The 19,681-nt window shown below is 44.1% G+C and overlaps 1 protein-coding gene across 8 annotated transcripts; it reads left to right on the forward strand.

Annotated features, from left to right (window-relative positions):
- Window positions 1-35: 35 nt before the first annotated feature.
- On the forward strand, window positions 36-19,261 carry ATAD1 (ATPase family, AAA domain containing 1). 8 transcript variants are annotated; one of them, XM_046943269.1, is made up of 12 exons: window positions 36-2,585; window positions 3,596-3,765; window positions 5,263-5,471; window positions 5,927-6,102; window positions 7,210-7,308; window positions 7,620-7,740; window positions 9,261-9,461; window positions 10,532-10,638; window positions 13,452-13,541; window positions 14,833-14,883; window positions 17,420-17,556; window positions 18,099-19,261. In XM_046943269.1, exons 4-12 carry the CDS (start codon window positions 5,941-5,943, stop codon window positions 18,217-18,219), a joined length of 1,089 nt encoding a protein of 362 aa, XP_046799225.1. In that variant the 5' UTR covers window positions 36-2,585; window positions 3,596-3,765; window positions 5,263-5,471; window positions 5,927-5,940; the 3' UTR covers window positions 18,220-19,261. The 8 variants fall into 8 exon arrangements, with proteins under 8 accessions (XP_046799225.1, XP_046799224.1, XP_046799226.1 ...); XM_046943268.1 differs by having other exon boundaries at window positions 3,599-3,765; XM_004941993.5 differs by lacking the exons at window positions 36-2,585; window positions 3,596-3,765 and adding an exon at window positions 4,735-4,888.
- The last annotated feature ends 420 nt before the right edge of the window (window positions 19,262-19,681 follow it).

Consider the following 19,681-nt stretch of genomic DNA (forward strand, 5'->3'; position numbering starts at 1 on the left):
GACGGCCCCTCCCCCGCGGCGGAAGTGGCCGGGCCGGCCTGGGCGCTGAGCTGCGCCGAGGGCCGGGCAGCGGTGCGCTGCGCTCTGCTTCTCTGTTGGGACCGGCCCTGCCGCGCCGCTCGGCCCGAGCCCTCCTCCCGTGGCCTTTTCGAGGCCGGCCGTCTTCGGTGGTTCCCCGCGGGGCGGTGAGAAGCGGTTCCCCGGCGCCCTCCCCGCCTCCGGGCAGCGCTCGTGCAGGCTGGGCCGGCCCCCGGCTCGTTCCTGGCCGAGCGGGCGCTGAGTGGGCGCCTGCTGCCCCCTGCAGCCGCCCCGGGGCCCGGATGTCAGCGGTAGCGTTGCGCCGGAGGAAGCCTGTCGAGAAGGCAGTTCTTTATTTATAGAAGGGTGAGGGATGTCTCCCAAAAATCTAAGAGGAGCGGAGACAGAGTGGAGCCCTGCTGCGTGGGGAAAGAATCCGTTTCCTATCCAGATAGAAGAAACGCATCATAGCGAGGAGCAGCCTGGTGGGAGGGAGTGAACCCGTGAGCCCCGTTCTCTTCAGGAGTGCCAGGATGTGCCAAAGCAGATGGCCTCAGTCAGGCAGGTGTCTCCCTGGAGGGCAGATCCCAGCTCTAACTCATACACCTACTGCAAGTGTTTCTGAGGCTTAGGGAAAGCCACCCTGCCGAGGACCTGGGTATTTGGCTAGGCCTGTCAGCACGGGGAATGCAGCCCTCAGGAACGCCAGCAGAGAATGCCTGGTTTGCTCAGTAATTGCATTGCCTGGGAAATGGCTGTCAGTCTGAGCAAGGTGATGCTGGCTTACGCGTTGCCTGGATATTGGGGGAATTTTGTTGATAAGCACCACTTTGACAAGGTGGAATAAAACATAGTATCCTGGAAAAGACACACCAAATAGCAACTTATACATACTAGGCAATACTTTACAAAGTCTCCCTGAGGAACAGCAAGATGCAATTCAAATGTATAAGATAAATTCAATGTCTTGTTCAGTCTTAAAAGAGCTTTTAAGAGAGGTCTAGCTGCAGCTGGTTGGAGCAGAGGAGGAACGAAAGGGTGAAATGTTATGCTTTGCCTTTAAGGGCTCAAAATAAACTGGAACATAAGGTGGAGGGATTTCCTGGGTTGCTGTAGCTTTCAGCCTTTGCAAATGCTATATTATATAATTCTGTCATAAATGTATCAAGTTTCATCTTAAGATCTTTTGCCACCATTATTCCCACTGGGAAGCTGTTCCCAGAACCTCCTTCAGATTTTCATGCTAAATATATTTGTGACTGTGGTTTGTATCCACATGTTCTTGCACCAGTGTTGGCCTTAAAAAGCTCCTACTCCATAGCATTTACCCTTTTTACCCTTTGTGTGTTTACAGTTCCTCCTGGCCTTCGTTTGACTGGTCTCAGAAGTGACTTTCTGTTCCTGCTTCAGTATTCTTTCTTTTTAATATACACTACCAGAACAGAGCACAGTGTTCTTGACAGTATCATGCCAGACACAAGGACAGTGGTATTAATCCATTCTAAACTATGTTAGGAATATTGCTCCCAAGACCTCTTATGGCCTTGTTTTCCATGTCATGTTGGCAGCTCTTCTGGGGTCAGCTACTGTGTGCAGTGAGACTTCCCTCTCTCACTTCTCTCCCAAACTTCAAAGAAGGTTGGTCAGGGTCTACCTTTCTTTGCTGTCCCTTCTGTATAAAATGTAGGGACTGCAGACAAAACTAGCTGGTGATAAATGCAAAACAACGAAGAGAGGTAATTAGTGTCATGTCAGAGAAATACAGAATGGCTCGGGTTGGAAGGGACCTTAAAGATTACCAGGCTCCAACCCCACTGCTGTAGGTTTATTGCCTCCAATTAGATCAGGCTGCCCAGGGCCTCATTCAGCCTGACCTTGAATATCTCCAGGGATGGGGCATCCACAACTTCTCTGGGCAGTCTGTTCCAGGGCCTCACCACTCTGAGTAAATAATCTCCTCCTCATGTTTTACCTAAATCTCCCCTCTCTTAGTTTAAAACCATCCCACCTTGTCCTATTCCTACATCCCCTGACAAAGAATCAGTCATCAGCCTCCTAGAGCCATATTGAGGAACTATAATCTTGTGGAGATGAACAACATCATCCATACTTTGCATTTGAAATGTTAGAATTTGAGCTCACACGTCCTCAGTGATGGCAGAGCAACACTTACAGTGATCAGTACAAACAGGGAAAAGTCCAGCGATGTAAGAGGTACAGAAGCATTTGTCAGATTAGGTTTGAGAGCAAGTCCTTGTGTTGAGCCTTCAGCTCAAACCATAAAGGCTTTGAAAGTGTATTTGGTAGAGCAGAATGAATTCAGTATATCCCGCTGCTTTTAAGAAATATTTGTTCAAGAAATAGTAATCTCTGCATACTGTGAGAAATTAGGGCCCAATGGATTCCATACAGTATAAACCAGAAGCACCAACCTCACCTTCAACCTGACCCTGCTTGTCTTCTGTAAAAAAAATTGCATCTCTCATTAAAAAATATTTAATGTGTTTTTCAGCAGAGGATTTCTTTCAAGGGTTCATGCTGCAGCTGTCGAATAGCAGTGAGAAAATGTAGGTTTCAAGTTTTTATTACTTGTGTGTGTGTTTGCGTTTATCCTTAATTGCAACAAAACAGATGTCATTTCTTAAGAGTGGGAGAAAAAACAGAAGGGTCCTAAATATTTTCCTACAGCACCAGTAATTCAAACATAACAGCGTTTTCCTACTACATGAAATGCAGGCAGTGAAACAATTGATTGTTCTTTTCCTATTCAAGAGGGGCAATTACAAGAACCTCTATAAGCCTCAAATTAATAATAGCAGCTGTCATCATCAATGATTATATCTAGCTCACTTTTAAATAATCAAAGGGAAATTGCTCTCACATTCTACATAGAATTAAGTATATATATATATATATGAATATGTATATACATATATATACACACACACACACATATATAATGATCTTATTTACCATTAAAGTCTGGAGAAGCAGCAGAAGAAAGAGGGCCTTCTGTACATCAATTTAGACCTGGACACATTTGTTTTCTGATTAAATACGTTTCTTACTTGGGAGAGGTATTGCACACAGGACAACAAATGTAACCTCCAGAACTCCTGAAGAAGCTAAAGCTGCTTCAAAACTTTTTTTTTTCTCAGTGTAGGCTATATTAAGCCCAGTAAATGGAACCAAGCAAAAACTGCTGGTCCAGTACTCTGGTAAAATCACAATCATTTTGAGAACTGGAGTATTTTTTGTGTGCATTGATTTAATGATGAAAGCACCATACATCACTGATGTGCTGACGGATGGTTTCTATGGGGCAGATCTGTCCTACCTGGGTCACTGCAGTGTGCTTGGGTATCAGCACTAAACAGATCCACTGCAGGAAGGAAATCTTCTATCACATTCTTTATCTGAGGGGAGTTAATTGGAGTAGCTGCAGTGGGCACAAGAAAGCTCAGTAGTCTTGTTTGTAGGTGAAGGAACTCCTGCATTTTTGTACAAGGGATGATGATTAAAAATGCCCAGTAGTAAAGTTAACATATGGAAAGCTAACTGCTCTTGAAAACCCAAGCAGGTTCCCAGGTGAGCTGGTGAAGTTTTGTTAGCAAGCCGTTGAACAATATATGAATCACAAGTAAGAATAAAAGTGAACAGGCTCTATCTCAGGAAAAGCCAGGACTAGAAGGCTTTACACATTCAGTGCCACTGCTGCAAGACCAGAAGGGTTGGAGACAACAAAAGGTAAGTTGCTAAAACATCCGAGTGATCACATTCATTAGAAAGATCCATTGTTTTGACCTTTATATGGGCATTTTCCTGATAATACATATTGTTCTAAGTTATTATTTCAATACAATGCAAGCTGAACGTGGAAGGCGCTTTCTTGCTATATCTTCATAAAACTACTGGTTAATTCCTACATGTAGATCATTTTTGTCCAGGTGAATCCCAGTAGCACCCACTACCAGCCTGGGCTCGTGTACTGCCTCTGAGCGAAAGCACAGCTGTAGTTGTGCTAATTTTTTGCCCTAATTGTACCCTGGACGTGGGACTTCCTGAGGTCCCCTCCAAACATCTCTCCAATATACAAAGACGTATCTTTGTGTGGAAATTCTAGGAGTTCCACAGGGACTGCTGCAGCCACAGGGTGCCTTGGAACAGTCTGGAAGCTGAAGCACTTGTTAAACATTCGTTCTCTGTTAAATATCTTTTGGCCATTTCTTACACTTTTGTATCAACACATCTATTTGTGGAGATTTATGTATGTATGTCATTGGCCATTTGATGGTTGCATTTCAGTGCGCGGTGGCCACAAACAGCCAGGCTGCACTGCCTTGGTGCCACCTGCCACGTCCTGCAGTGTGGAACGTTGGAGAGCTGTAAAAAGTATTAAATAGCTATAAAAAAGTTATAAACAGCTGTAAAAAGTTAAGAGTTTGGGAAGGATGGGGGCTGGGAAGTGCAGGAAGAACGGCAAATTAATCTCACGGGTGGCTGTGGTGCAATTCCACCTCAGGCCCTCGAGAGGAGAGCCACCCGCTGACGGCTGTTCGCTGAGATGCCTGCCTCAGGCGGTACCGCTACGTATCGCTATCCGCGTGCGGCTGTGTGACCCCGACACCGCGGGGCGCACTCGGCGGGCAGGACGAGGCCCGCACTGTGAGAAGCCTGGGCGGGCGGAACCTTGGTGCGCGGCGGCGGCTGCCGGCCGGAGCGGGAAGCGGGCTGTCACCGCGCCGAGCCGGGCCGCGCCGCCGCCGTCTCCTTCCGACCCGCTCCCAACGTGCTGCGGCTGCGCGTCGCTCGGAGCGGCCCCGGGCCGGGTGAGCGAGCGGCCGGAGGGCGGCCGCACCGTCGGTACTCGGTACGCTCGGGGCTGCGGAAAGGCGGGGCGGGCGGCGCGGCCCTGACGGCGCGGCCGGGCCCAGCACGCTGCCTCGGGGCGTCCTCGGGGCGGGAGGAGCCGGGCTGCCGGCAGCGGGGCGCGCCGCGGGGCCCTGGCGAAGGCAACCCGCGCGTGGTACTGCGCTCGTCCCTGTGTGAGGGCAGGCCGCCAGCCAGGGGCGGGGGATGGAGGGGAATGTCGGGAGTGAGCTGTGCCCTGGAGGTCAGCCGGGGCAGCTGGAGGTGGTGCTGCCCTTGCGGCGAGCTTCGGGGTTGTCGGAAACCCACGGCTGCGTGGAAAGTAGATTAAGGACAGAGGACCCCGATTTTTTAGGGTTTTTTTCTGTGTTTTAGGGAGAATTTTGCCTCTCCGTTGCCCTCACTTGAAGGTGCTGTACTTTCTGGCTTCAGCTCTGGCAGTAGCCGGCCCTCCCCTGGGAGCTGTGTGCCAGCCCAGCCTGTTCCGTTGCCCACGGGTATTAATGCAAGCTGTGCATCTCTCTTGAGCGTGGCATTTGGGTGACTTTCCCTTCAGCTTCCTCTTAGGGAACAGAGCTCTCCGTGTAAGTAACGTGATTATCACATCTCCGTGACATAGCATTCTTAGGTCAACAACAGTCATAATGTTTCAGTCTTAAAGGGAATGTGCACCTGGCACTGAGGTAGTCTTTCTTCGGAGGTATTATACCGCCAAAAGGAATGCAGATGTCTTAAGACTGAAGCCAGGACCGTTTTACTTGCCATCAGTCCAGCTAGGCCCCAGCTCGTGGTTGCCCTTTGTTCTCTGCTTACCGAAAGTAGAAGTGAAACCATGCTGTCACTGCCTGCAGCCCTGTGTTGCTCAGCCTCGCCATTTTACCTTTTTTGTGCTGCTGTCGAGGTACTTCCTGGTAACTTCGTGAACTTTGCACTCAACATCTGCATGGAAATAGATCTGACAAAAAGGTGTTTAAATATAAAGTAGGTGTTTTCTTAGCTTTAACTTCTTTTCCTTTCTCTCTCTTTTGTTTGCATTTAGCATCGAGAGGCACGATGGTCCACGCCGAAACGTTTTCACGCCCCCTGAGCCGGAATGAAGTGGTGGGATTGATCTTCCGTTTAACGATATTTGGTGCTGTGACATACTTCACCATTAAGTGGATGGTTGATGCCATCGACCCCACCAGAAAGCAAAAAGTAGAAGCTCAGAAACAGGTAGGATTTTATCCTCAAATATTTTTTGTGGAACGCTGCTTCATTCGCTACTGTTCAGGCAGAGAAATCTGAAAACTGGGCTAGGAGTAGCCAAGGAAGTAATTAAAGAGAGCTTGTGGGTGTGGGATAATAAAAAACTGGGAAGTGTGTTTTAGTACCGTTAGGGTTCGCAGTACTTATGTCTTGTAACAAGTTCAAATCTGTAGCTCATAGAGGTGGAAAAGCTATTTGAACTGTGGTGTGATGTCTCTAATTATCTGCAAGCACATGGTCCCAGTGGCTCTTCTGCTTCTGGCAGCTTTGCTAAGCAGCAGTCACATTAAATAATGCTCTCGGTTGCTTGTTAAAAACCTTGACCAGAAACAACTTAGTTCTCTGCTGCTTTATGGCAACTTGATGGCAGAGGCAGGGCTGGATTAGCTCATGGCAAAGAGGAATTCTGCTGTCCAGATACGTTTTCAAGAACAATTGGACCTTGTCTCTTCCCCTCGTGGCAGTCAAAACGCCCTGGAAAGGGGAGAAAAAAGGAGAAGCTTTGTTTCTTATGATGGACTGACAGTAGTTGTGAGCAACCTAATTCTGTTTTTTTTTTCTCTCTCTCTTTTTTAAGCGAAATCTTCAGTAAAAAAATTGGTCCACTTTAAAAACCAGCTTTCACAATCTGTGCTGGTGCCAGCTGTTATATAAGAGGTTGCAGTATCCCAAAAGCATGTCAGATCTAACCACGAGTGTGAGCGTAAAGAGAAAATTAATTGTGAAAGAGTGTTGCCACAACAAATGACTTTCACTTTTAAAGCGGGGAAAAAGAGAACAGTGAATGCTTAGAAAAAATATCTGGCTTTGGTGCATGATTTTTCTTTCTCTTTTCCTTGGAAATACATTGATTCCTCATTGATGCAGTAGTATTGTTTCACTGAAGTGACAGCACGTAATTTGGAAACAGAAAAACTTTCTTCTTCAGAAGGATTTAGGCTTTTTTGAGGTGTGATTTACTGAGAAGGTTGTATTTCTAACTTTCAGACTCCAAGTAGCAGTCCTTTAAAAAATTAATTTTTGAATTAAGTTATTTACTTCTCCCTCTAATTTTCTTGCTGTTTTATTCCCTAGGCTGAAAAGCTGATGAAACAAATTGGAGTGAAAAATGTCAAACTTTCTGAATATGAAATGAGTATTGCTGCACATCTCGTCGACCCACTAAGCATGCATGTAAGAGACTGTTTTCCATTTTATTCCTATTAAAGCACTTCAGACATGGAAGATGTTAATTTTTTCCTTTGGATGCCATTATTTTGCATATATACATGTCTATGGAAATACACAGGAGGTGATTCTGTAATGTAAAACTTAGGGTGATGTCATTAGAAATAGAAGTTCTTTGAATCTCTTGGGTTTTTTTGGTTGGTTGGTTGGTTTTTTTTGGTTGTTTTATTTTTGGGAGGCCCAGCACTACTTATGTTTGTGGGTACGTTTTGTTGGTGGGGACTAAAATCACTTCTAATGCTATTTTTCCCCACCAGGTAACTTGGAATGATATTGCAGGCTTAGATGATGTCATTACAGATTTGAAAGACACTGTCATCTTGCCCATCAAGAAGAAATACTTGTTTGAGAACTCCAGACTCTTACAGCCACCAAAAGGTAGCAAGGATATGTTATGAGTTTCTGTATTGGTATTAAAAAAACAAGAAAAACAAAAGAACAACAAAAAAAAACCCACGTTAGAATTACTCAGAAGGGATGGAGGAAGTGGGCTGGTAGTTAGCCAAAGTACAACAGGACTGATGCCAGGGAAAACCCTCCAGTTTTCCCTCTTCCATTGCCATGGAAGTAAATTCCAGTGAATGTTTCATATTAATTATGAAGCGATAATTGCTTCTTAGTTATTGATATTGCATCTTAATGCATTAATCTATATAATTTGCATTTTTAACCACCTAAATTATGGAAGTTTTGTCCTTTTTAGACCTCACCTTGTCCTTTGCTGTACAACTTTGTACACTTTATTAGTGTGTTTTTATAGTATTGTGGAAATGCAAGTCACAAAAGTGAATACTTGCTTTAAGCCGATCTTGCAGACAGCTCTCTGCTCTAATCCTGGGAATTGCAGTCATTAAAGACACTGTTTTTGTTTTGGAGATCCCTCGATTCTCTCTGGAGTTGAGTTGGACAATACTGAGGCTGTTGGGTAGATCAGTACTACCTGTGCTGGAATGCGGCTAGTTGTATTTGCTGTATGCTTCTTGAAAACACGCAGAATTGAATCTGTAGTATTGGACAAAATGCCAAATTTTATTGTTAATACTCTGATCCCCAGAATTTTGCCTTCCCAAAATTCTCTGAAAACCAATTGCAGCCTGTATCTGTGGTCATCTCTTCTCAGTTTTATGTACCAAGAGATGGAAAATAAAACTGGTTCAGTTTTTTCCAGGCTACTCTTAAATCACAAATTGAAACGGTTTGGAAAATTGTTCTAATGATCTAATAAATAGAAGGAGAAGAATGATTATTCTTTCTTAACCATACTTTCCCTATAGGGCAAGCTCCCTGTTTTCCTAGTGGCTTGCATCAAGTGTTAATAGGAAGTCATTTTGTCAGAGTAGTTATTTTTCTGATCATCCGTTGCATAAACAGAAAAAAAACAAACAGTATTTCTCTGTTTCAGCCTTTACTGATTTTTTTTTTCTTGTTTTCTTTACAACTGTGTTAGGAAAACGTTGCTGTGATTTCTTCCAACACAGCCAATTTCAAAATAATGAGAGGCATCGTACTTCATTTGTGAATGATATGTTTAAAATGTTTGTGGGCTCCCTTGTGTTTTTAACCCCTCTGTACTAAGCTTTCTTAGTGAACTTGAAGCTATTAACAAGGCCTAGCATAATGCTTATAAGAAATAAATAGATTTTTAGTCTTACGTGACGTTTACAGTCATGGTCATAAAACACTTCTCTTTCAAGCTAATGTCTTCTTTCAATTGCACTGTATATCTGTGTGTGTGTTCTTGGTTTTAATCTTATAATAAGGATATCTCAAATGTGTTTGATTTGATGGAACACTGTGCAACTTGGCTTTCCCTCTTAAAACTTGGCTCTCGTGTCTGTTGTGCCAAAGCATGTTTTCTGCATTGCAACCCAGCAACGTTAGCACCATGCCTTTTTCAGGAGTACTTCTCTATGGCCCTCCTGGCTGTGGCAAAACCTTGATCGCCAAAGCTACAGCAAAGGAAGCAGGTTGTCGATTTATTAATCTCCAGCCTTCGACGCTGACTGACAAATGGTATGGAGAGTCTCAGAAACTGGCTGCTGCTGTCTTCTCCCTTGCTATAAAGCTCCAACCGTCCATCATTTTTATCGACGAGATAGGTAAAGAGCTGTGCGCTTTGTAAGTAGCGGTAGCGGTGTGCCATTGAGCCGTAGGTTCACGTTGATGGTTATATTGATTCATTGTCAGCTTTCCCTTCAGAAGAATGGTAATGACTCAAGATTTAGTAATACGGATGGTATTGAAAAGTAATCCTGGCAAAGCAGGAAAAATTGTGTTTCTGTTGGTGTTAGTGCAGGAAATTAGAACAAATTGCTGCTTGCTTTTCGTTGGGCTGATTAGGAAAGCCTTTCTTCTATAAGGGGAAAGACATCACACTTCAACAAGTAGCTTTTTTTCCAGGAAGGCACATTATGGGCAATAAAATACGGGATTAGGAAAGCTCAGGAATAACAATTTAATAAGGCTAATGAAATAGGAGGGGAACACCAGATAGGAAAGCAGCAAAAGTGCAGTTGTTCCCTGCAGCTGGGCTTGCCACTGTTGTGTTTAAGTTACTGAGAGCAGCTTTGTTGAGACTGTGCTCTTTCTCATAGCACTGGCACTTTGCAGAGTGAATCGTGCAGTTTGTAGAAACTGCATGACAAAGCTTTTTCCAGTTCATGTTTACGAAGGAACTGCTTTCTTAACATATGTTTATTTCCCTCCTGTAAGTAGGAAAAATGTGCCTTTTCCTACCTGGTGAAAGTTCCTTAGGCAGCTCCTAAAAAAATCAGAGCTCTGCATAGCAAAGTGCATATCCTGCTTCACGCCGGTCCTGCAACTTGCTGTTCTCTTGTGCTTTGGGGTTTTCTTACGATTCCATCTCCACATAAGAAATTGAGGTGAAATTTAAATTACCATGAATTCAGGAAAGTGAAAATTGGGAGCTGAGATTTGGGACAGTCTCATGTGGTCGTTACGTAGTTGAGTGATGTAACATAAAAGATACGCCTAAGAACGTGCTAAGACTCCTCTGCTGTCTTCTTCATCGTAAGAAATATTCTTCATTTGTTGATAGCGTTTATTTTGAAGATAAGATAGCATATACCATCAGCACACGAGGAATCAGACAGTGTAGTTTCAATGGCAGGATTGTAAGTCTACGACTTTACTGAATCCTTTAATACAGATTCCTTCTTGCGGAGTCGTTCGAGCTCTGACCACGAAGCAACAGCTATGATGAAAGCTCAGTTCATGAGTCTGTGGGATGGCTTGGACACTGACTACAATTGCCAGGTAAGCAGAGAGAAAAGCAGTGGGATTCTGTCATCCCAGCTGTGGTGTGCTGGATCATTTGGGAAGGGGTAACAGGTTGCATGTATTAATTAATTAATTAATAAAGAATTTCTCTACCTGTTCATGAATGCCCATGTACTGTGGGTTGAGTTATATTAAGGAATTATTTTTCTTCTTCAGAATACTGTCTCTGTCGGTGTTTTGTTTTTAATTTAGGGCTGCTACTTTCAGAAGTCTCAGTAATGCAGCTTTAAAACTCAGGCTGCCAAAGTGTGGAATTTTGAACTGTTTAGAAAAACAGTTGCCAGCAAAATTTTCATCAGGTGAAGTGAATCTTTGAGTTCAGGAAGGGTATTAAAAATGTGAGTATTTACCTCAGTTCCAGATAGGTTATTTTGTTTCCAGAAGAACATCGGACTAGCTTTAGGTAAGTATTAGACTGAAATTCTTTGAGTCAGCATCAACTTCCCTAAAATGGTGTGGTCAAAATAAATTCTGTTAAATGGAGCCGTGTTTCTGTCCCATATTCCTGTGTGCTTTCCACCCTTCCCATAATCTTTATAGAAATATTCTGCTTGGGGCGAGGGAAGCACAAAATCTGCTGATGCTTTATAAAGAACATGACTTGTATGCCACATATAGGAAAGGCTGCTTGATACACTTCTGGAGTCTCACCTAAAGCAGTGATTTTAAGGTTTTAGAAAAAGATGGTTATTCTTTAAATAGCTAATTTTCAGCCATTTAAATTTGTATTTTACTGTGGGTGAATTCTGATTCTTCGCTCCCCATCAGCTTTTTCTTTATAAAATCAGCCCTTCCTGCTCTCTGGCTTGTGTGTACTAAAGCCTACTTTTCAGTGGATTTTCAAAACAGGTTCAAAGATGGTGAATGTATGTGCACAGAGGCTTTAAGCAGGGTGTTTGCTTATCACTAGTGCTATGAACACTTAAGTGTAAGCTAAGATCTTGCAAGCACACTTCTGTGGAGTGTGTGAATGTTACCTGCTTTCCAATCTAGTGGCAACTTCCTATAACAAGTCAAGTTCTTCTGTGCAGTAAGACAATATGTGGCCTTACCCATCCTAAGCTCAGCATGCTGAGTCTGAGCAAGTTATCGTAGTCCCCTACTTGCTATGCCTCTGCATGACAGGGAGCCACGGGGATAAAATGCAATGTAAACCATTGATTGGTGACACTGGGATTGAATCAGGTTAGTGGGGAGCTCTTTTAGCAGGAGTGTTTTCTTTTGGTACAGTATTTGAGGCTCCTCCCTTTGATGTGCTTGGGAAGTGTTCCTGGAGCAGTGGTCTCGACTTGTGGGTTGTCTCTTTTCTGACAACAGCTCATGGGGCTCTTTTGTTCCATACCAGTGTTTACTTGGGAGGTTTGGGGTTGCCCTTCTGATTCTTGTCAAACAAATTTCCTTTGAACAAGGATTAAATTTGGCTTTTATTAGTGTACAAAAAATTGCCAATGTTGGGAGGAAATTGTAAAAACACTGTAATGGGCATTACTTGTTCCTTTGCTGACTGCAGCTGAAAATTGTCTTCAGCTTTGGCCCGAACCTGCTGTCATCTTGAGTCTGGCAGGAACTGAAGGCTCAGTGCCTGGGAAGTGGGGTTGCTCTGCTCAAAGCTGCAAGCCCTGGCTGCTGCATTCATGCTTGGAGGAGCCTACGTTTGACAAAATCAGTTCTGGGAAGGCTCCTGCCCTGATGTGGAGAGAGAACCACCTTGAGTGTAATGCTGGGCCCTGACAGACCCTCAGGAAGCACAGCAGGGGTGCAGTGATGCCTCTTGCATCAGCAAGCATTGGGCACGCAAGCAGGACCACAGAATTTGCATGCACAACCCTTCCTAGACAGAGCTGTGGTTAAGACCGCCTGAGCCCCGGCTAAAAATGAGCCTTTTGGCTTTTCTTCTGTGAAGCAGTTTGCCACCGTATAATTAAGCCTGTAGGTGGCAGGGCAGCTCTGATGCAGAAGATGCAAGCAGGAGGTGCCAGGGCTCGTTGCAGAACAGTGACCCCAGACAAAGGAGCAGGAGGGTGTCAGCAAGCTCAGTTTATTTTCCGGACATTTTTCACTGTTGTGACTGGGTATTTACAATGTACATAACTTAAAATAACAAATGAGAATACAAGAATGGCGTCAATGGGAAGTAAATTTGTCCTTAAGCTAACAACTGGAATCCAGTCAAATTAAGGTAAATATTCTCCCTGTGTGGAACTTGGCTTATACACATCTACCGCACCGCTCCTTCGCTATGCTATAGGTATACCACAGGTATACTGAAGGTATATAGGTTCTGCTTGATTTTTTATGCTTTCTAAATGTATATAGAAAAGAAAAAGGAAACATCTTAGCCCTTTGTAAAAACTGCCCATTTGGTCCTTCTAGAGAACTAATGGCCTTTGTTTGTTTGTTTGTTTGTTTGCTTGTTTTAACATTGCATAAAAATGAGAAGATTTTTCATACCTGATCAACGTATGTTCTTTCGAGTCCCTTCCAGACCACTGCCTACAGCCAAAGGCTCTGAGTTACTGCTCGATGTTTGAACTTTCAGATCGAGCTCAAAGGGCATCAGACTCACATAAAAGTCTCCACCGAGGCGGTGCTGTGTGGTGCCAGTGCTCTCGTGAGCTGCATGGTTAAATCCTGTTGCTTAAATCAGTACCGAGAAGCCTTATGCAGTTTATTTAAATGTTGATGCCCTTGATAAAGTGTGGAAGAGTCACATTTTTCATTCTGAAATTGCAGTATGATAATGTTTTTAAAATCGGGTATCAGGCTAAGTTGTTCTTTTGTGCATGCAGGTCATCGTGATGGGAGCCACCAATCGTCCTCAGGACCTCGACTCTGCGATCATGAGAAGGATGCCGACCCGCTTTCATATCAACCAACCCGTAAGTCCAGCCAGCTTTGCTGAGACAGTGCCTGGGGTCTAGCAACAGGCAGGTGCTTCATCAGCCACAAAAGACACATATCTGGTTGATTTTTTTCAAAGAGGTAGAGATGGAGTGTTGTTTTGATCCACTTTTAGTGTTTCTAGAAGCATATAGAACTCTGCTTTTAAGGTGAAGTTTCCCAGAAAAAGCTGGTTCTGCGGTTCTTTTACCTGAAAGAACTCCATCTGTCTGTCCTGAGAGCTTCCAACCCATTTTTTCATCGAGATGCTGTACTCAGTCATTCTTCCCTTGCTGTGAGATAAATAAATACAAAATAAACTAATTTTGTGCATTTTTATGTAGCTGAAGGAAGTCCTTGGCGTAAGACCTGGGCACAGCCCATCTCTGCTCACAGCAGTTGGCACTGGGCACTCTTCCTGCTAGCAGTACTATGCTGTTTTCCAGTGCAGCTTTGCTATTGAAGTTTAGCCTTCGTTCTGAGTACATTAGCTGTCTTCTATGCAGTGCAAGGTAACGCAGTTACTGAATTCTGTGAGGGAGTAAATCAGGCAGCTGCAGGCAGGGCATGACCCAAAAGATCTGTACCAGGAGCAGCATCTTAGAAAACAATTTATTAAACAAAGAACTTTAGAGGCAGTGGCGCTGAGGTGAGTGGCAGCTCACTTCACAGGCTGCCTTTTGGGGGGAGCTTAGTTTTAACTTGTAAACAACCACAGAAGGCACAAAATTATCTGCATACACTGCTTTATGGGGCAGAGGGACAACCAGATTGGGGAACATCAGTTTCTGGATATGTGATACTTAGTCTTGAAGGAGAGGAGAGGGTATCATAACCTGCATTCTGCTTAAGCCTTTCCATAGTTGAGCACAGCAAACAATGTGGAGAACCGTTAGTTTTTATTCTCCACAATTTACTCCAAATGGGCAGTAATTAAGGTCTGTATCAACTAGGCCAGCAGTCACAATGTTATTCTCACTATATGTTTTGCTATTGCCGTCCCTTCCAAGGTATTTCAGTAGCCTTTGAGCACCTTATGATATCACTGCAAAAATGTCTTGTGCTATTGTAAAAAGTTTAGCTGTGATAAAGTCAGAGTGCCCTACATTTTGCTGAGTGGTTTCCCTAATTGCTGTCAGATAGGTTTCTTTACTATGTTTCATGTCTCCCATTTGAGGGATCAGATTTTGTCACTGAAATTGAACCAAAAGCCCACTTAGTGCAAGATCGATGTGGATGTTGTTTATGTTTATTTCTGTTTTCCAATAACTTTAATCTCTTTTGTTTAAGGCTCTAAAACAAAGAGAAGCAATCTTGAAGCTAATTCTGAAAAATGAAAATGTAAGTAGGCTCCTCTTAGTGGTTAATTTACTATAATGCTGTTGTCATGAGTGGATGCTCTGAAGTTGTTGCAAATATTTTGTAATGGATTATCTTGAGATAAGGTAGCAATGGTCTACCAGTGTATTCCTGATTATTACTTAGGAATCTTTTGTGCTCTTAAGTGTGGCGTCACATTGAAGCAGTAGAGTTCCCTCCTGGTTTAACTGTGAGCCGGTGAGGAAGATAACTTCTCTGTCCCCCTTTTCTTATCTTAAAACGAGATGTGTTCATCTCACTAAAGATGCAGCTAAAGGTGAGCCATGATTGGAAACAGCTTTGATCAGTGAAAGAAATATTGTGGAGCATCGTTCACTCCGGAAGAAGACATTCTGATTTTCTTCAGCTCGGTGGTTTGTTGGCTCACACTCAGAATGGAGGAATGACTTTTTCTCACAGTGCTGCTTTTCCTCTTTGATTCATAGTTCATACTTCCTTTTGGGAAAACTACTATGGATGTTTTTAGAAGTAATACTATATATATTAAATACATTATTCCTGTCACCATCTGGGTTGCAGGATGAGAAGAAAAGTAGCAGTGAGTGCATCTAGAAATCTCATAGAGTTTCGGCTGCAGCACTAATTCTCATCAAGTTAATGTTGCAAGGGGTCTGTTGATGCATATTCTAAAAAAAATGCAGTTGGTTTTACTAACAAATGATATTTTTAAGAGGCTTCAAAGTTGCAGCTCATCATCATGTAATGGCAGATACTGAGGAGGCTGTTTTTCAGGTGGTCATTTGGGATCATTTGTGTTGGACTGGAATGCAGGTTGACAATAAATGCAAAAACTGAACTGATGCTAAATGCCAGGGGAGTTGTGGAGGAAAAACTGACCTATTTGCAGCAAGCATCAAACAAATTAAACCTTCTCTTGTGGTTCCAAATCATTACTCCTTTCAAGAGTTGGTAGGAAGGTGTGCGGAATAACAGACGTTCGTGCGGGCTTCCCCAGTAACTGCAGCCAGCTTTTGCATGCATGCAAGCAGACTGTGCAGATCCTTTGCCTGGGCTGCTGGGCCTGCGAGTTCAAGCACCTTGCTCTTATGGCATTGAAGGGAAACCTCAAATAGCTTCTGAATGTGGCCTTGAAAGAGTGTAAGGTATATCAAGCACCTGGCAGGGAATCCCAGCGATACAAATGACGCTTGCTGGGGGCAGGGGGTGGAAATCAGCCTGTGCTGGTTATTCCGTAGGAGGAGGAAATGGAGCTCTCAAGCCTGGCTTCTTTCCATCCAGGGATCAAGCTTTGGGCAGCCCTTCATGTGGTGGCTGTAGGCATGCCTGCTATTTTCCCTTCCTGTCCCAAAGTACTGTTTCTTCTTCCTGTCTTGAAGGGATATCCTTTCCAGTGCCTGCGGCACAGCATCCACATTTTCCACTTCTTCTTAGCCAGCTACACTGCTGCATCCAGTTGTTGATGGCCAGACTGGGTGGCTCCACAGCCGACCCATCTGGGCTTCCATGTTTGTGTGCAGGGCCATGCTTTGAAGCAAAGCACTGAGAGCCAGCTAGGCTTTGCCTTTACTACCATCCAGCCAGTTCTGTGGAATAATCTTCCTCTTAGAAATCATTCCTTAATCTCAGCGTTTCGGTTAGACTGTGTTGGCCTTTACATCTTAGAATCATAGAATGGCTTGAGTTGGAAGGGACCTCAGAGATCATCCAGCTCCAAACTCCCTGCCATAGACACTAGATCAAGTACTGGACCAGATTGCTTAGGGCCCCATCCAATCTGGCCTTAAACACCTCCGGGGACGGGGCAACTACAGCCTCTGTGGGCAGCTGTTCCAGCACCTCACCACTCTCTCTGTGAAGGACTTCCCCAGCCCAGTCTGATCCAGTGCATGGGATCGGAGATGTTCTTTTGTCTCCAGGTTCCCTCTTTCATGGTTGTATAAAACAGGATTAGTTGTTCAGCAAATCAACCAACAGCTTTTGAAGTTCTTACTCTGTACTGAGAGGTGGCTACAACAAAAGGTAAACTTTTTCCTGCCTTGCTGTATTACTTGTCAAAGAAAGTGTTTATGCAAATAAAATGTCGTCTCTCCAATAGTGTTAAAAACAAACTAAAAAGGGCTGTGGCTAAGAAAGAGGATCCATTGGGTGTCATTCATTGTGAGTTGCAAGGAAGTCGTGAGGGTGTTGAGGAAGCTGAGTTGTTCTTTCTCTGCTCCTCTTTCCAGCCATCAGGCTTCCAAAACTGCCCAGGAACTTTGTCAGTAACAGATGGTATCAGTGTGATGGTTCACATGCGGTTGCTTGGTCACACTTAAGAGATGTATTGGATGAAACATCACTTTCATTTAATGAAATCGGTTACCTGGGAGAGTTCAGACCATAACTTAATCAAATAATTTTCTTTTTAGCTCTCAAAAAGGCAAGGTGGAAAAAACCCCACCTTAGGGCAGGTAAAAATACTTGGAGGTGACCATTTACTGTACTTGTAGAACAAAGTAACGACTTGAAAGTAACAACTTCTCTTGTTTCTGGGCAGGTGGACAGGCATGTAGATCTCCTCCAAGTCGCCAAAGAGACTGATGGATTCTCAGGAAGTGATCTGAAAGAAATGTGCCGGGACGCGGCGCTGCTCTGCGTCAGGGAATATGTTAATTCTGCCTGCGAAGAAGAGAAGTACGTGCCTTTATTCTGTGTTATGATAGCTAAGCAGCAGTTGGGAAGGCTCTTGGTGCTACATACCGTGCAGTTATTAGGTCTTGTTTTCTGATATGAGTGGCAAATCTTAGCAATTTTGTCAAACCTCGCCCTGACTGACAGAAAACAGGAGGTCCTCTCTTGACGAACTGCCACTATACAACCAAAAAAACCAAGTAGGTTATCTTACTCGTTTTGACCATGAAAACAGGACTGTTTGTTCCAAGGCGTCGAGCTTGAGCTGGCAAAAACCAGCAGGAGAGTAACATTACAGCACTGTGCTACCAGTTTGAAACGCTGGTAACACAACGCTCTTGTACGCATGGAACTGTACTCTGCTATGTTCCCCTGATAATCTCCCACGCTTGTAGGTAGACCACATGCACAGAAGCACATTCTAAGGGTAACGCTGGGTCAGAGTCAGAGCTGCTGTTCTCAGAGATTATTTCTCTTTGTTTGAATTGGTGCCACGCATCACCCAAATGACTCTCTTGATTTTTCTTTCTTTCTTTATCCTGAAGCCGCGATGAAGATGAAATTCGGCCCGTGCAACAGCAGGATCTCCACAGGGCAATTGAGAAGATGAGGAAATCAAAGAATGCCACGCTTCATGATGACCTGATGCATGTCATTATAGATTAAGGCTAAGGAGTGCGCTTGCTGTTTCTGATGTGATGTGATTTGTATTCTGTAATCAGTTTGTGAGAGCAACGTAAGGGGCTGGGAGTGGGGACACTCCTTGAGTGAGGGAGTTCTGTTTCTGGAATTGTTTTTATACAGCAAATGCTAAGTTATTGAAATTTTTGTCATGCACAACTAGAAATGTCACAATAGATCACGAAGTGGAACAATTACAGCTCAGACCAAGAGCAACTGCCTGTGTCTTGTCCCTTATGGATGCACTGTGTAGCCTTAAAGCAGGTTCTGGTGTGGTGCGAGGGCAGCGGCCGCCTGCTGCCGGGCTGTGTGTATGTATTACATGTATATATCCACACATTTTTTTTATATGTAGACATAATATGTAGATAACTTGAGTATGGAAAATCTTTTCTACTTCCTGAATGAAACCAAATCAGAAGATGTATAGATTCATCGATGCTCAGCTCACACTTCTTCCTTCGAGCAGCAAGTAGAAATTCTGCTTCTAGAATAACTCTGAGGGAAAACTGGAAATGTTACTGATATATATATTTTTTTCCCACATCACCACTTGAAATCTGGTGCCATTGAGTAAAGATAGTAACGACTGTAGAAATGGTTGAACACTTTTTCTTTTGTATGAATTCTGCTTTTGCAGGCATTTTAATGCTGTTCTATAATTTTAATTCCCCCCCCCCCCATGCGATTTAATTAAGAGCAGAGTCCACTTAACTGCTCTTTCCTTAAGCCCCACCTTGCAGAGGTTCTTGGAGCTGTGCTTTCTGATGTGTTAGGTGTCACGATGGGGGCTCACTGCTGTTTCATCTCCTCTGGAAGAGGCGCTGCTGCACTGTGCCATGGCGAGGGAAGGTGTTCCGTGGTGCTTTGCTCCTTCACCTGCTCCGCCGTGCAAAACTGAAGGCAACGAGGAGGCAATTTCAGGTTTATAAGTATGATTTAGCAATGTTCTGCTGTACTTGTCGGTAACAGTTTGGTAAATTCATGTAACGCTACGTAGTGATAAAGGCAAAGGGTTAAAATGTAAGTGGCAAAGTGTTTTGTAAAGTTCTTGTCGGTAGGTTTTCAGTAGTTTAATTTTCTCTTGATGATTGTGAATCGTGCACTGATTTGATGCGGATGCATCATCACAATTGTCTGACCCACGGGGCAGTACACTGTCGCAGTACACTGTCATCACTCAGAGAGGTAAGCGGTGAAAGCAGGGTGACGATGGACAATGCAAGAAGCTGCAGTGCAGAGAACCAGGGTGAGGGGTCATCTGGTGTCAGGCACTGCTGCCAGTGTGCGCTCAGCTTGGAGGCTGAAATAGCAGTGGGAGCACCTGGAAGCCCCTGGGGGACAGGGAGCCACTGCAGCGGGGGTGAGCTGCAAAGTCTGATCTTTATAATCAGTCACGGTGGTTTCTCTGGAGGCCGGGATCATGCATGCACCAGAAGCAGAGCTC

This window comes from Gallus gallus, chromosome 6, assembly GCF_016699485.2.
Source record: "Gallus gallus isolate bGalGal1 chromosome 6, bGalGal1.mat.broiler.GRCg7b, whole genome shotgun sequence".
In the NCBI taxonomy this organism is placed as follows: domain Eukaryota; kingdom Metazoa; phylum Chordata; class Aves; order Galliformes; family Phasianidae; genus Gallus; species Gallus gallus.

Bases quoted from the DNA above. Each gene is read 5' to 3' on its own strand.
- ATAD1 (XM_046943270.1), top strand. From the start codon at position 5,941: ATGGTCCACGCCGAAACGTTTTCACGCCCCCTGAGCCGGAATGAAGTG. The intron at 6,103-7,209 runs GTAGGATTTTAT...TTTATTCCCTAG, and splicing joins AAGTAGAAGCTCAGAAACAG to GCTGAAAAGCTGATGAAACA. The intron at 10,639-13,451 runs GTAAGCAGAGAG...TTGTGCATGCAG, and splicing joins ACACTGACTACAATTGCCAG to GTCATCGTGATGGGAGCCAC.